The following is a 17,556-nucleotide window of genomic DNA, read 5'->3' as shown; positions in this document are numbered from 1 at the left end:
TGAAAAATGGTTCTTGGTTCAGATTTTCTACCATGGTTTGCAAGATGAAACAAAGAACACGGTTGATTCTGCTTCTGGGGGTGTTTTTCTTGACAAAGAAGTGGATGCAGGTTATGATTTCCTTACCAATCTTGCTGCTAATCATTACAACACCACCAGAACTACATCTAAGAAGGGCAAGATTGATGTCGATGCTTATGCCCTATTGTCGTCACAAGTGGCAGCCTTGAACCTGAAGATCGATTCTTTGAAGGCCCCTCAGTCTGGTACTCCCCCAATGAGTATCAATGCTATGTCTAGTGTAGCTCCAGTGACAACTTCTTATTGCGAAGTATGTGGAATCCAAGGTCACTTTGGTCATGAGTGCTCTTATAGTTTACAGGATACCACGCGAATGGAGCAAGTGAATGTTTTTCAACAGAGGCAACCCGATGACCCATATTCCAACTCGTACAATCCAGGTTGGAGGAATCATCCAAATTTCTCATATCGAAGCAACAATGCTCAAAATCCTCAACCCCAACAACAATGGTCGCAACCATAGTTCCATCCACCTCAGGCACATGTTGCTAGGCCTCCATTTCCACAAGGAGCCTCACATAATGCTCCCCCGGGGTTTAATAGACCCCCGCACCAAGGCTATCAGCAACAACCTCCGCAGAGCAATGCCACTCCAGAGCCTAACATGAGTGATTTGTATAAGCTCATAGCGAATATGCAGAAGACCTCAGAGATTGCTCAAAAGAACCACGATGAAAGCATAAAGGAGTTGAAGAATCAAAATAGAATGTTGGAGAACCAAGTTGCTCAACTCGCTGATACTTTTTCAAAAAGGCAACCGGGAAAACTTCCAGGGCAATCTACTTCATCTCAAGATCACACTAGAGAGAGTGCTTGTGCCATAGTTCTTCGGAGTGGTACTACATATGATGCCCCCTTGGTACCTACTGATTTTATAGATATTGAAAAGGGGAGAGATGAGGCTAGAAGGACTAAGGAAAGAGTCAAGGAGAAGGTTATTGATGATTCTCGCCCTTTTGTTCCTCGATTGCCATTTCCACATCGACAATATAAGTCAAAGGGTGATCATCAGTCTGGTGAAGAGGCATATGTCAAAATTAAGACTGTGGATGTAGGGATTGAAACCCCGGGTGCTGAGAATGAAATAGAAAAGAAGGAAAGCGACAAGGAGAAGGTTACTGATTCTCCCCCTTTTGCACCTACACTACCATTTCCTCACCGAATGCAGAAAACAAAGGTTGATCAACAGTTCGGTAAGTTCTTGGCTATGGTCAAGAATCTCGAGGTAACGATTCCTTTCACTGATTTAATATCTCAGATTCCTATGTATGCAAAGTATTTAAAGGAATTAATCACTAAGAAAAGGGATCTTGGTGGTGTAGAGAGAGTGGCTTTAACTGAGGAGTGTAGTGCTATGTTACAAAACAAGTCTCCTCCTAAACTAAAGGACCCCGGTAGTTTCTCCATCCCTTGTCATATAGGTGCTCTATTCATTGATAAGGCCCTATGTGATTTAGGTGCCAGTGTGTCCGTCATTCCCCTCTCTATTTACAAAAAGTTAAATATGGGAGAATTAAAATGTACCACCATTACTCTTCAAATGGCCGACCATTCTATTAAATACCCCTTAGGTGTTTTAGAAGACGTCCCCGTGAGAGTAGGTAAATTCTATATACCCGTAGACTTTGTTGTGCTTGACATAGCAGAGGACAATCAGATTCCAATAATCTTAGGTAGGCCATTCCTTCATACTGCAGGGGCAGTTATTGATGTTAAGAAAGGGAAGCTAACCTTGACTGTAGGGGATGACAAGGTGACCTTTAGCTTGTCTCATGTGATGAAAAGTCCAATGCAAGAAGTGTCTTGTTCAGTGATTGTCTCTAATTCCAAGTTGCCTCATTCTTATTCTAGAAATTTTTCAAATAATGCACTTGGTTTGAAAAGGTTTGCAGGTGATGATGATCCTGGAGATGCAGTTGATGCTAGTCCAACAGTTGGAGCAAGATGTTCGGTGCCCGATGGCACCAAGTTCAAAGCGAACGACCAACATTTGAAGTTATACACTGAAGGAGCGTTTATCGGAAAATTGGAGACGATCTATCTCTCCGATCCACCCATCAACGCTTGATTTATAAGGTTTGGGGTCAAGCTAATGACTTAAAACGAGCGCTTATCGGGAGGCAACCCAATTTCTAACTCTTTTTCTTTTCAATTTTTTCATTTATTTCTATTCTTAATCTAATTTATTTTATTTATTTGGTTATTTTATTGGGAAAAAAAAAATTAGAAACAACAAAAGAACAAAAATATTTTATTTTGATTTCACTTGAATTCGTATTTTTATTTTATTTTTAGATTAGTTTTTCGTTCATCGTATTTATTCATTGTTTTTGCGTGTTCTAACCTTTACTAACGATCCTTATGTTTTATTTTAGTGGTGCTTGATTTTTTTTAAAGATGTGTAGGTGCAAGATCGAGTTAATTCCGGAAATTTTAATGCATCGACAAGCCGCAAGTGGATCAACAATCTCGCGGCAACCAGCTACACTATGCGCTGCACCCATGCTAGCGGGCCCAGCGAGCGCTCCCTCGATACAACGAGGGATCTCTCGCCATTCATGACTGCCCAGCGCTCGCCCAGCGAGCCCGCTTGTCTGTTTTACCCAAATCGCCTCGTTCTCTGCCTTGCCCGCTGGCGAACCAGCGACGCCGCTGGATTTCCCGCCTCCCTCTTGATTCAAAAAATACAAACGAAACCCATCTCCTCTCTTTCACAAACCCACGAGAAAACCCTGCCACCAGCCCGCGTCCCTCTCTCTCTCACCACCGTACCTTCTGACCGCCGTCGCACCATCACCTCACCGGCGTTCCGCCGGCATTGCATCACCAACGCACCACCGGCGTCTGCGCACCAGCTGCCCCTGTCCGCTCTCTTTCACCACCCACGCAAGAAACCTTCGAACTTCCCTCTCTCTCTCGCACCACCCTACGGCCGGCCATCACCCTACCGGCGTTACGCCTGCGCCGAGCCGCTGCTTGCAACCCGCCCAGCCTACATAACCCGTCGTACCTCCCTCCCTCGTGTGCGGTTCTCCTTGAAGCACGAAACAGCAACCAACTCCCTTCGCGAATCACCTTCTTTCCAGCCACACCAGACCACCACCGTCGGCCGCCTGCAATTCGGTGGTCGGCGCGCCGCACCACAAGCCCACATCCGCCACCTTCCCTCCCCCTGCAACCCCCAAATCTCCCACCTTCACCATCGTTTTGTACATGAATTACAAACCCTAATTTTTAAAATCAATTTGGGGGTTTTTGTTTTATTTTGGGCATTGGCAAATTGTAGTATTGGTGCTCGTTTGCGGAATTCATTGCATTTGCAACCAAATTTTGGTCTTTGTGGTGCACAAAAGATATTAAAATTTCAAAATTTCTAAAGTTTATTCACTCGAATCATATTTTGAAAAGAAAATTGGAATTTTAATGACAATATTGGTTGTTGAATTCAAATGGTTGTCGTTGTTGTGCATATTATATGAATTATTTATCGATATTGGTTAACGTTTGTTGATTGTTGAGTTCAAATTGGTAGCATTGGGAACTTATTGATTATTGCATGAACTATTCGTTGGGATTGATCGTTGAATCTTGAAGTATGCACCGTCTTGGTTGATTGGAGTATTTTAACTTGCGGTTGTTGTATCATGAAAACAACTAAACCAACTAGCTTTCACCCAAATCCACCACATCTATGGAGATTGGCTCTTTGCGTCGTCAGTTTGAAGCTTCTGGCCACACCGCTTCTACTGTCGACAGTCCTACCGAGTCCTACTCGGCCGACGAGGCTCATCACGAGTGAGCACTTTCCATCTCTCTCCCTTGCTTGAGTTATATTGTTGCTTTTTTCACAGTGAGGGCACTGTGTTTTGTTTAACTTGGGGGAGGGATATCTATCTTTATTGCTTTCTTGTATAGTTTTATTGCTTTTTTAGGTGTTGTACGCTTTGTACCATCCATTAGGGGTGGGAGTTTACGTGCAACGAAAAAAAATGTACTGCTTTCCTAGTGTTATTGTTCAATTTAGTTGCATTTTTTGCATTCATATGTCTTTATACCCTGCATTGTGCAATTGACTTTCAAACTATGTTCGGGCTTTATTTGACTCTCTTGAGCTTCTTTTGAACTTAGTTATGATTCTGAAATTCAGTCGGTCATGCTATACATTGATAACTGCTTGGCATTGTGTGAACCAATTGAATGGTATGCGGTAAGATGTTGGTCTCGTGTCAAGAATAGCTAGCCAATTATCTTGTAGGTCACCTTACTATGTGTTTGTGTGATTGATGTGACTTGTTATCGTATGATTTTGGCTTGAGATTCATTAGTAGTTTAGTTGCAACTCATGCATGCCGCGTATGACAGAGGCCATTCTCTTAGGAAGCCTTCAGACGAACTTAGAAACATCAGTTCCTGCCTTTCATACCCATGTTGTAGCCTTGTCCGTTTATTGTTTTAACTCCACAAAATTGAGCCCTATTAGCCCCGTTGGTTACTTATCCCGAGTCTAGCTTGGGGGAGCTTCGGTGTTCGTAATGGTTTCATTGATGTTGATTGATTGGCACACTAAGCCAATAGTTCGTGGTTCGAGGCTATGTTTGGATTTGTGGTTCGGAAATGGTGTATATTATTGTTGGCACCCAAGCTTGTAACAGTTAGCATTAGATTTATTTATGTACTTTCGATTTCATTATCTAGTTTCATTTTCATACCAGACGTCAAAAAAAAAAAAAACAAAAAAAAAAAAAAACAAAAAAGAAGAAAGAAAAAAAAAAAAAAAAATATGTTTTTCGTTTTTGTATGTAATTTGAAAGCAAGGAAAGGGGAATGAAGAAAGATCATTGACATTATATTATGTTTTCCCTTGGTTGTAACTTGGTTGATTGTTCGGGTTTCATGGTTCGATGGAGTTGGATTTGCGGCATTATCACGCCGACGCATATAGTTCACATTTGCTCCCCAAGTTGGACCTTACTCTCACTTTTTCCTAAATTATACCCTACCCTTCCTTTTCACCTAGCCCCATTACAAGCTTATTATAAAGACCTCTTGATCGGCATGTTTGTTTTGTGATTGAATGAAAATCGTTTCTTGCTATTGTCATCTTACCCTATGTTGCATCATATATTTATATTCTACAAGGTATGCGGCGACGACTAGCTTGATTGAGAATAGTTTGTGGCTAAGCTTGGTTGTTTCGATTGTGGATCACGATGCTTTGTGGTTCTATTTGTATCTGAGCTAGATTTCCGTCTCAATAACTCTGTTTGATTGTTTGCTCGAGAGTTAGGTTGGTCTTACCATGGTTTTATGAAAGTCAAGTGCGTCTTGCTTCTCTATCTTTGGTTTAGTGTTGCTTGGGGACAAGCAACAGTCTAGCTTGGGGGAATTTGATGAGTCATATTTGTATAGGGTATTTTAGGCGCATTTAGGTTGCATTATTAGGCATTTGTATCATTTTAGTTGCATTTAGGATCACATTTGCATAAGTTATCGTTGTCGTACTCTATTACGCCCCGTTTGTGTTTTCTTAATGTTTCAGGTGATTTTACGGTCATTTGGATGCTTTCGGAGTGTTATGAGTTGATTTGGATGATGAACGGATGGAATGTTGACTCGAGGATCATTGCATATCTCTAGGGATAATTTTGAGTCAATAACGAAGCTAAACGCTATTTTTCTAAGCATCAAAACGGACAAGCGTTCACTCTTTTGATGATATCTCAAGTTCTACATGTCGGAATGAGGCGATTTTTATTGGCCTAGAAAGTAGACTTCAAGAGCTTTCCAACGACAGGTCACACGTCCTTATAGGCATTGTAGAACAAGAGTTATGACATAAACAAGATGGCTCGACTATCCGATTCGCCCGAATCCCAAAACGATGGCCCAATCTTCCCCTTGGGCGCGAAAACCAGCGACCCACCAGCGGGCCCGCTGGTTTCTCCGCCCAACTACTTCCACACGCGGGTTCATGCTTTCATCTTGGTGATCGTCCAATTAAATCATAGCCTATGTAATTGTTATTTTCCTTTTTTGTTTAGAATTTAGGAAACACTAAAATACCTCAAGGGAATTAATGTATTCCCTTATGCTTTAATTTCTTTTCACGTTTTCAAAATCCCTGAGAACGCTTTTCACGTGAGTTTTGTTTTTCTTCCCTTTTCCATTGTTGAACCCTAGCTTTCAATTTTCAATTCATCAATCTAGAGGTAATTCAATAATTTCTTTTGCTTTTATTCTTTCTTATTATTTTCGTTTCTTAGATTAATTCGTCCTTTGATTATGAATCTCGTTTTCATTACGAATTTCATGCTTGTTAATTCAATTATGAGCGAGTAGTTATATTCTAGGGCTAAGTTAGGGAAGCCATGTTTATACCATGATTGTTATGCAATAAAGTTTGCTAATCTATAGATTATTGCTTGAGTAATTCCAATTGATTTGTTCTTAATCGTTGATTCATGTTATCGGCCAATTTCATGGATTAATTATCTAGCTAATAGGAATTAGAATCGAAAGATCGTGTTTTTAGAGGCTTAGTGCAATTGGCAATTCTGATTATGTTAGCGACCGTACTGCATATGTTGAATTGAAAGTGTTAAGACCCGACCGTAGGTTTAGCATGTACTTTAATTACTCGGCTTAGTTTATTCATTTCCGAATTGATTTGTGTTCTTGGATTGGTATAAGCATGGTGAACCGAACAGACGCCCTAGACCTTTAATTCATCGATAAATTCTCATTTACATTATTGCTTTAGTTTCTTTAGTTTATAAATCAAAATCAACTTTCGTTTACTGAAATAGTTTATTTAATTGGACAAAAACTAATAGAACTTGTCTCCCTGTGGAATCGACCCGTATTTGCTAAGTATCTGCTAACAACAGACACCGTGCACTTGCGGTATCACTTTTTAATCTATCACCTGCACGCATTGAAATTCCCACTGATAATAAGGCCATTGAAAACGAGTCTATGGCACGACGAAAACGTGGAAGACCATTTGGTTCAAAAGATTCTAAGCCAAGAAAAGTAAAGAGGCCTGATGGAGTAACAAATGAAATCAATATTGATCCTCCAAAAGAAGGTCATGAAAGACCAGATGAAGAGGAAAATAAAGATAAAGATGATCCTCCTAAAGAGGAGGAAGAAAATCATAAAGAAGTCGACAACGATGAAATTTCAATTAACTATGTTTCAACCAAGAAACATTATAACCGTAAAAATGTTATCGTTGATCAAATATTTGCTTACTCCATTGCAATTGATTTGATATCTGATAATGATGACCCTGAACCAAAAATAGTGGATGAATGTCGTCGCAGACATGATTGGCCAAAATGGAAAGAGGCAATTCAGGCAGAACTGAAATCCCTTGAAAAACGAGAAGTTTTTGGGAAAATATCCACTACACCAAAGGGTGTAAAACCTGTCGGACACAAATGGGTATTTGTGAGAAAAAGAAATGAGAACAGTAAGGTCACAAGATACAAGGCAAGGCTAGTTGCCCAAGGTTTTTCTCAAATACCAGGGATCGATTATGAGGAGACATATTCTCCAGTAGTTGATGCAACTACACTAAGATTTCTGGTAAGCTTGACAGTTTCGAAAGAACTGCAAATGCGATTAATGGACGTTGTGACCGCATATTTGTATGGGTCACTTGATGCAGAAATTTATATGAAAGTCCCTGAAGGACTAAAATTACCAGAAAACCACAAGCCTACAGAAATGCTTTCCATAAAGCTGAAAAGGTCACTTTATGGACTAAAACAATCTGGAAGGATGTGGTACAATCGTCTTAGTGAATACCTTGTGAAAGAAGGATTCAAAAACAACCAAATCAGTCCCTGCGTTTTCATTAAGCGATCCCAGTCAGGATTCGCTATCATTGCAGTATATGTGGATGATTTAAATATCATTGGAACTCCAAGAGAACTTGAACAAACTGCAAACTACTTGATGAAAGAATTTGAGATGAAAGATCTTGGAAAAACCAAATTTTGTCTTGGACTCCAAATTGAGCACTTGAAAGAGGGAATTTTTGTCCATCAATCAAATTACACAGAAAGGGTATTAAAACGCTTTTACATGGATAAATCACATCCAATGAATTCCCCTATGATCGTCCGATCCTTGAATATGAAAGATGATCCATTCAGACCTCGAGATGAAAATGAAGAAATTCTTGGTTCTGAAGTACCATATCTAGGTGCAATTGGCGCTTTAATGTATTTAGCTAACAATACTAGACCCGATATTGCCTTTTCTGTGAACTTGTTAGCCAGGTATAGCAATTCTCCAACAAAGAGACATTGGAATGGAATAAGGAATTTATTCCGTTATCTACGAGGAAAACCGGATCTTGGTCTACTCTATCAGCCAAGAAAGGATGCTACTCTTATTGGATATGCAGATGCCGGATACTTATCAGATCCACAAAAGGCCAAATCACAAACTGGGTATTTGTTCACTTATGGAGGTACTGCAATATCTTGGAAATCAAAGAAACAAACATTGACCGCTACATCATCAAACCATGCGGAATTGATTGCTCTTTATGAAGCTGGACGAGAATGTGTATGGCTCAGGTCAATGATCAGCAATATCCAAGAAGGATGTGGAATGAACTCAATCACGGAAAATCCTACCATCATCTACGAAGACAATACTGCATGCATCGCACAAGTAACTGAAGGGTACATCAAAGGTGATCGAACAAAACATATATCTCCAAAATTGTTCTTCACACACGACCTCCAGAAAGAAGGAACGATAAGCGTCCAACAGATTCAATCGTGCGACAATCTTGCAGATTTGTTTACCAAATCTCTTCCTTCAAAGAGGTTTGAACAGTTGGTACACAAACTTGGAACGCGTCGTCTTCGTGAGCTATACTAAATAGAGGGGGAGTACTATATGCACTGCACTCTTTTTCCCTTCGATCAGGTTTTTATCCCATTGGATTTTTCCTGACAAGGTTTTTAATGAGGCAGCATACAAAATCAATAATCACAAAACTTGTACTTCTTTTTCCTTAGCCATGGTCCTTATCCCAATGAGTTTTTACCAAGCATGTCTTTTGAGACAACTAGTACGTAGTTAAGGATGGACATTCAAGGGGGAGTGTTAAGAGTCAAGTATGGAAAATGTGAATGTCCAATTGTCCACAATGCATTAAATGTATAGCAATATTTTCTACCACCCTACTATACCTATCTAGTAGTAGGCTTGACAAAGAATAGTAATTTTACTACTATAAATAGGGTGGTAAATTGCTTGTATAGAACACAACTCATACGAGTAATACATTAGTTCTTCTTCTATCTGTTGTTAAAACTTTCAGTTTCTTCCTATTACCTTATATATATATATATATATATATATATATATATATATATATATATATATATATATATATATATATATATATATATATATATATATATATATATATATATATATATATATATATATATATACATGTTGCTCTCCAACTCAACTAGGTCAGTAAAACTAATACCAGTAGTAATTTGTTAATCAATCCCAAAGTATTGACATTAGTACAATACACTAATCCTTATTTTAGCCAAAATTCATTCTGTCTTGAACTAAGCTAACTAATCTACGTAAACTATAATATCAATAATAAGCCAAATAAAATCTCTAACAATTTTTTTTTGATGACGCACGTAGAGTTTAGCAACAACCAGGCCAACAACTCTAAAAATGTTGGATTACTATACACGCATACATATAAAGAAAACACAACAAATCAAATTGGTAAAACATGATTTCATATAATAATTACTCGAAGTACAATCAAACAGCAGTAGGAAAACAAACCGACTATACACGAGTTATTTGAAGAGCTTAGTGCGCGTGATTACAACTAATAATATACACGGACAATTAGAAGGGACTAAGTGTGATTACAATTAGCGGGTACAAATAACTCGAATAGGCTAAGTGCGCGTGATTAATTACCTTCCAATAATAATGAATAATTAGCACCAACGAATATTGTTAGTTGTTCGCCATTGGTCTTCGATCAGGAGTAATAGTCCGATGGGCACAAAAGTAGAATATGGGATTTTGTTTTCAAAGTGAAAAGGCATGAGCTTGCTTCTTTAATTCATGAGCGGTGGAGTTTTGATAAAGAACTTTTATGAAGAAATGGACTAACGAGATGAATCAGTAAAATTAACGGCAAAACAAAATTAAAGAATAAGAAAATATAATTAGGGCTGCCGCAATTAAATAGGGTTTAAGTAGTACTTAGTTGTTCACAATAAGAATCCTACTAGGTTTAAAATTGTTATTTTAACTTTCCGAAAATATTAAAGAGACTAATTAAATACGGAAAATAATTTAATAATACTTATAACTTCATTTTCGATATAAATATATTTTACGAAATCATAAAATATTGGGGTATCACATAGCAAGGGAAGTCAGGATCGAATCCACAGACTTATGTTGGTGGTTATAGTTTCCCCGTGGTTGATATTGTTGTTGTGGTGGTGGAGGATGTTGAATCTGATGTGGATTCTGAACATTGGTACTCCTAAAGGATAAAAGGGGGTTCTTTTTTGTATCCCTCATTATAGGAATTGGAGTACGGGTTGTTCTGCGTGTAGGCCTGAAATGCATTACATTGCTCGATGGAGCTTTTACACTCCTGTGCATAATGGCCAGACACCCCACTACTATCAAAGACATTCACAGTTGGGGCATTCATTGCAGCTACACTAACAGGTTGAGCAGATTGAGATGATGTAGCTTGCAAATTATCGAACTTATAATGTAAGGCAGTCATTTGAGCAGTAAGTTGTTCAATAGAATTTATCTCATGCTTACCACCTTTTTTGGGTAGGCCCCTAGGATTCCCATACTAGGCATTGTGGATGGCCATCTCCTCAATCACTTCATTAGATCTAGACACAAGAAGTTTCATGAGCGAAGGATTGAATGAAAAGCTTGAACTTTGAATTGAATGATTGAAGAGTGTTTGAAAAAAATTTAGAGAGAATAAAACTAAGTACTAAACTCAAATATGCTAAATAATAAGATGTTTACAAATAATTAGGGCCTAGTATTTCTAGTCTTGCCCAAAAACTTAATCAAAAGCGGATCATTAAAGCTAAAACGTGCGTCTAGGTTGTCGTCGCCCGATCGGGCAAAGGGACCGCCCGATCGGGTGAACAGCTCGATAGAAATTCAACAGCAGCAAGCAATAGCGCAGGCAACCGATGGGCGACGGGCGCCTAATCGTGCTCGTATAGAAACAATTCCTCCCCCAACAGGCGAATGGCGTCTGATCGGGCGTGTGTAGAAAGAGTAAATGCATCTTTTCTCCGCCCGATGGACCTCCCATCACCCGTAGCTCGCCGTGCGACCTTCAATATGTGCCTTGGGACGCCCTTCTTCCTTCCAATCACCGAGTCTAAATCTAAGGGCTCAAATATAGGCATCGTAGGCCGCCTTAGAGTTGACAGATGACCATCCCGAACATGCTTGAGATCGTGTAGTGGCCCATAATATCATGAAACAAGTCAAAAAAGGCTAATTTCTCATCAAACAACCTGAAAATTCGGAGTACGCTACACAACGCATATTAGTACTAAAAACGGCTCCTAAGAGCTCATTTAAGATAGAAATGTTCTAAGGGACAGGGGTAAAAACATTATAGAATATGCATATATTAAATATAATGAACCAAGTTTGAACGATTCAATCAAAGATTCAAGCAGCGCAAGATCGCCAAAAGAGCTATGCAGACTTGATACGTAGGGACGAAGAATTCCAAGTGGGTGAAAAAGTGTTGCTCAAAGTTTTGCCAATGAAGGGTGTGATGAGGTTTAGCAAGAAAGGAAAGCTAAGCCCAAAGTACATAGGTCCCTACGAGATCTTAGAAAGAATAGGAAAGGTAGCCTATAGAGTAGCCTTACCAATGGATTTGTATAGAGTTTAGCGTAAGGAGTGCTTACCATACAGATATGCAACGTTCCAAAGTAGGCTTAGGCTCTTCGAATATGGCTACGACCTTCCACATATGGAGGAAAATATGGAAGGCTGAGGTACCACAAAAGGTTAAACATGTAGTATGGTCGGGTGCTAGGGAGGGTTTACCATCCATAGAATTTCTTGCAAGGAGAGGTATGGAGGTGGACCGCATATGTTCTCGGTGTGGCGAAGAGGAAGAATCAACTATGCACTTGAGTGTGCCTTGTAAAGAGAGTCAATTGATGTGGCGCCTTTCCCCTTGAGAATGGAGAGGCGTGACTGGAAGACCTTGACCTTCATGGAGTGGGGTAGACGCCTACATTTGTCCCTAGGCCCGAAGCAGTGTGTTCGATGATGAAACCAAACACTACTTGACTAAGCTTTCCTAAGCATGCGACGAACAACCCGTGACTAACTGACAATCTCGAAACCATATTTTCCTTTTTAGAAACTGCTATTTATAGCAATTTCTATGCTTGCTGCCCAGAATGGTAACCGTACAAGATAAATATTCAAGTGATTAAGTTGCACTACAATTGATCCTTGGATAAAGAATAGGAGTTGCATCCCAACCAGTATTCTTAAGAGATAAAACCGTGAGTGAGATTCGGATAAAATCGGATAAGTCTGGAAAAGTGGAAGTAAAACACCAGCACTTGAAATTTCTAGCGCTAGTCACACATGCGCCACGATATTTCCAGCGCACCAATTTCAGCGCCATAATTTTCTGGCGCTACCATTTGGTTCTCACCCTATCACGCAAAGATAAAGTTTTTATCCAGCTGTTAAAATACATATTTGGCGCTTCCTTGCTGAGCGCTAGAAAATAACAGCGCTCCCGATCAGAGCGCTACAAATTTCTAGCGATGCAGGTTGATTTACAGAAAACACTCATTTCTTCGAACTTATCTTATTCTGGCCTGTTACACTACAAGTAGGGCCTCTGAAATCCGGAAAAGGACACAATCCCAACCTAAAACCCTAAGCTTGAGTGTTGACCGAAGCTTTTCTTTGTCCCGCATTCTCATCCGTCTGCCGTATTAACACACTGTTAAGCAGACGATGCTGGCACGATCGCCCAGTTTAGTCCAAACGTTGCCGAAGTTCTGACCCAATCTCTAGCCTAAACACACGAAACTCTGGAAGAATCCCGCCCCGCAGTCAGTCAGTTACCGGAAAGTTCGAAAGTTAAAAGGCTAGCAAAGTCAAGTGGTAGGTGTTCCTGAGAGCCGCAGTATAGCCTACGCTATAGTGTAACCTGAAATCTACATTTTAACAGCTTTCATCATCATATAAATATGCTCACTTAATCTGTTTATTTAATCACGCCTAATAAGATAATCTCTGGACAAATCTAATTATTGCTAAGCTCCTTAAATCAATCTAAATCATCATTTTGACGACTGTTTAGTAAATATATGTGCATTAAAGTCAACTCAGATTAGTAATGTAGCATAACGCATGTCCCTTTCGTCGTCGCATTGAACTAGTAAGGACCGCGACTAGTAAAAAGAGGCTAACGCCCACTTTAGTTCCTATTTAGTTAATATGATTGCCACATCCAGAGGGGAAAGTCGTGCGGGACGTATTCTTTAAAAGTCAGTCGTGTTTTTCGACCCCCGTCACAAGTGGCTGGAAAAGATGTCAAAGTATTGTAATGATGAACAAAGTTGGAATGTAGTAATGATGGTAGTATGGCAGATTTGGTGTATGCGCAACTCATGGGTCTTCGATAAAAAGAAGGTCGATCCTATGTTAAATTAGCAATCACAAGAACCATGAAGTTGCTAGGAGAGTATGAAGCAGCGAATAAACGTGAATGTGGCTAAAATATAGCAAATTCCAGTGAGGAGTTGAGGTGGAAACAACCTTCTGTTGGGCAATATAAATCAAACACATATGCAGCCTTGACTAAGGATGGAAAGATTGGTATGGGTATGGGTATGGGTATGGGTATGGGTATGGACCGTATGGTTGTACGTGATGCTGTTGGAGACGTGGTTATGTTTGTTGGACTATCATCTGCAAGATCAAGCACGGCTCTGGAAGCTGAAGCTAAGGCCATACACTTTGGTCTAAAGTACGCATTTGATGCAGGTTATAGGAACACAAAAGGTCTTGCATGCACAAGGTGTAAAATAAATTTACTGTACACCAACATAACTTTTATTCAGTTTTCCCTAACTTTTACCCACTATTCTCTAACTTTTATATTATTATAAAGAAAATAAATAGATAAACATCTTAAAGTGTTAAATGATTAATTTTATACATTATTAGTGATTTTGAAGAAATATTTTTTATTAAAATGAAAAATTTTATCACTAAAAGATAGATAACTTTTACATATATAAGGGTAACTTTAAGCATTTTACGTCAATTTTACCTTCGATGTACAATTACACCCCATGTAAATAAGAATATGTATAGCCAGATCGAGGTGGAGTCCGATTGTCTACATTTGATCGAGTTGATGCTGTCCAAAAGGAAGGAAAGGTCGTATGCCCAACTGATGGTTCACTACAAAAAATTGTATCTTTTACGACAACCTAATAACGACGGGTAAAAATCCCGTCGCAAAAGGGCTTTTGCGACGGAGATAACAACCCAACAAAGACGGGAACAACCGTCGTAAATATCTTTTACGACGGGTTAACGACGGGATTTTCCATTAACGACGGCCCCCTTTTATGACGGGTTCGCGATGGAAAATCCCGTCGTTAATCAACAATTATTGACCTTTAGCGACGGGATTTCCCGTCGTTAATAATACAATTTTTCGTAGTGGTTGTTGATATTCTCAAACTTGCTAGCTCTTTTGACTTTTATTGTTTTGGTTTTAATAGTATCTAGAAAGTGTAATATGGTGGCACACTCTTTGGCCAAGCGCGCTCTCTCTTTTTAAGGAGTGAGGGTGTGGATGGAGGATTGTCCTATAAATGTTGCTCCCTTTGTCCTTGCGGATAAGTTGGGTGTAGTAGAAATATAATGAAGCTAGCTTTCTCGTCAAAAAATAAATAAAATGATTAGGGTTTTCAATTAATTATTATGGTTGATTGATTAGCATAATTAGACATTAATTTTAATTATGATAATTAATTATAAATTTAAGAATATTTATGAACTTAAAATTATCGATTTTTAATGGTTTTAAGCATGAAATTAATTCATTTTCACGCTAGGATTGTAAGTAATTAATTAGGATTATTATTTACGTTAAAAACGATCAATTTCTAATTAATTAAAGTAATTTCAATTCTAAATATGTTGCTGGAAATTTAATGAGCATGGTGATTAATTAAGAATATTTATTTTATGATTGGAGGATGTTTCTAATTAAGTTCAATTGAATCACAAAATGGTCCCACTACTTAGGTACTCAAGGTACGTACAAGTTTAGGGCAACCAAATTATTCATGTGAATACATGTTATGTTTATGATGTTGTGATTCATGTTTACTTGGGTTATTTATTCATCTTTGATTATGTAAATAAAGATGTTAATATAATTTATCTAAGGTTTATGCGCATGCAAAGAGTTTATGCTTTGTACGTAGGTTAATCATGTTGAGAAGTTTATTTATGCTAAATACGTAATGTCTAGCATTCAACGAGCTTAAGTTATCCATGCCTTGTTGCATAATCCCATGTACCTTTGGTCATGTAGGGGACACAAGTAGAATTAGGTAAGGAAAAGAAAATAATTAGGATTTATTCATGCCCAGTACATAACCCTCATATTAACAGGCATGTTATAGACTCACATGCAGATTCATATTGAGAAGGAACAAAGTAGTAATTAATCGATAGTTGTGTTTTGAAAAAAGTTATGCTTGTCATCCTGAGGATACATGTATTATGGCCAGTTACATACTGTCACAAAATAAATGCATATCTTTACCCAAGTATTATGGCCGTAACATAATGTCATAAAACACATGCATATTATCAATAGTTCCTCACCCTTGTGCAAACATGGTACGTAGTATAAAGAGAACATAAAACATAATACTACGTAGTACGGGGTATGTTTTAAAGAAAAACATCAATAGTATGTACAAGCCTACTGTATTTATTGGGCAGTATCTATGATTCCTATGAGATTAGGTAGCTCTCCTGTGTAATTGCATATTTCCCAAGATGACAAAATTTCCAAACATAATCCTTAGGTCGAACAGAAAAAATAGCGAGTAAAAAAGGTTTGCAAAGGTTGACCTACCAGGCGTCACAGTATACAATATACAATATACAATATAGGTTTTCTCAATGGTCTATTTATTCGTATAACACTCTTGAGATATGGTCGTGAGTATATAATTCAAGCTCAAAGATTGGTCTTGGGCTTGCCAGCACCAGGGACACGTCTTGATGGTTCCCTCATTGTCACAAACTCTTCGGCTGCAGAAGGATGTATTCCCACCTGAGAAACATAACCATTGATGAACTTGTTAGGTAGGATAAATAGCATAGAATTGAAGGTGAATAGAAGCACATCTTTTTATATTTTGCACGAATATTTTGGAGATAGTAAATTAAATGAATCATGCACATCCACACAACCAATTTGCAGCAAAGAGAATGGGAACACTTGAGTCATTAGGATTTAGGACTAAGAACATCTTAATTAACGTAACATATGTGATCCTTGACTGGGGCTAAGTAGAATTCCACCTTTCTAAATTTTGCACTAACTTGCTATTTATCCTCCATTTCTTCTAAAATAAATAAATAAAAGTCCATTTCAAAGTAAAATGGGGTTGCTCCTCCAGCAACACTGGGATAAAGTTGAGCCAAAAAGATTGGGCCAGAAATAAAAGAAAGAATTCCAAAACAGCGACCTCTTCAAAACATCACTGCACCCAAGCTAAGCTGCAGCAACTATAGAATCGAACAATGGATGGGAAAACAGTCTCTATCAAACTGAGCCAAGTTCTAACATTCATCTGATTCTGTAATAATAATAGCTATAGTTACATCAGGAGAAACTTATGACAGGCTATTGCCCTTTTCTGCTGCTTGTAACATTATTCTGAATTTTTCTTTCTTAATTCTGCAGGTGTTGTTTCTTGTGTGTATCGCTTTCACATCTGATTAGATGCCTTTTCCATGAAAATCTTCGACTTAGCCATCGTGCACTCAATGAGAGTAAATCTAAGGGAGGAGAGATTTTCTAACAGGGCGGATTCCAAGAATTCTTAATTAACTAGTTGTGAATAGCCAGATACTATGAGTATGGACCAAAAACTGTCCCAGAATTTTTGTTTTTTTCAGTTCTTTATTTAAAAACAATGTGGACCCTTTTCTGTTTATGTGACTATAAAAAGAGAAGTTATAATAAGATGTCTTAACCTGCTCCCTTCCATGATTTATCTTTCACTAAATTTCAAGAAAAAAATCATATCAATAAGTTTCTATTCTTTCGTTTTGGATTGTTTCTTTTCCGGTTGAAATGGTATGGATCCATGTTTT

General features: G+C 38.5%; 1 protein-coding gene across 1 annotated transcript in view; it reads right to left on the bottom strand.

Moving 5' to 3' along the window:
* Nucleotides 1-16,094: 16,094 nt before the first annotated feature.
* Nucleotides 16,095-17,556, bottom strand: part of LOC110804376 (glutathione reductase, chloroplastic-like) — a 31,664-nt gene continuing 30,202 nt past the window's right edge. Inside the window, exon 16 of the mRNA NM_001426488.1 lies at nucleotides 16,095-16,507. Coding sequence (NP_001413417.1) covers nucleotides 16,412-16,507 — 96 coding nt within the window. The 3' untranslated portion in view covers nucleotides 16,095-16,411. The remainder of the gene's footprint in view (nucleotides 16,508-17,556) is intronic.

The sequence above is a fragment of the Spinacia oleracea genome, chromosome 5 (assembly GCF_020520425.1).
Source record: "Spinacia oleracea cultivar Varoflay chromosome 5, BTI_SOV_V1, whole genome shotgun sequence".
Taxonomy (NCBI): domain Eukaryota; kingdom Viridiplantae; phylum Streptophyta; class Magnoliopsida; order Caryophyllales; family Amaranthaceae; genus Spinacia; species Spinacia oleracea.
Note: the sequence above shows the minus strand (reverse complement) of the source record. Positions and strands in the feature narration are given on the sequence as shown.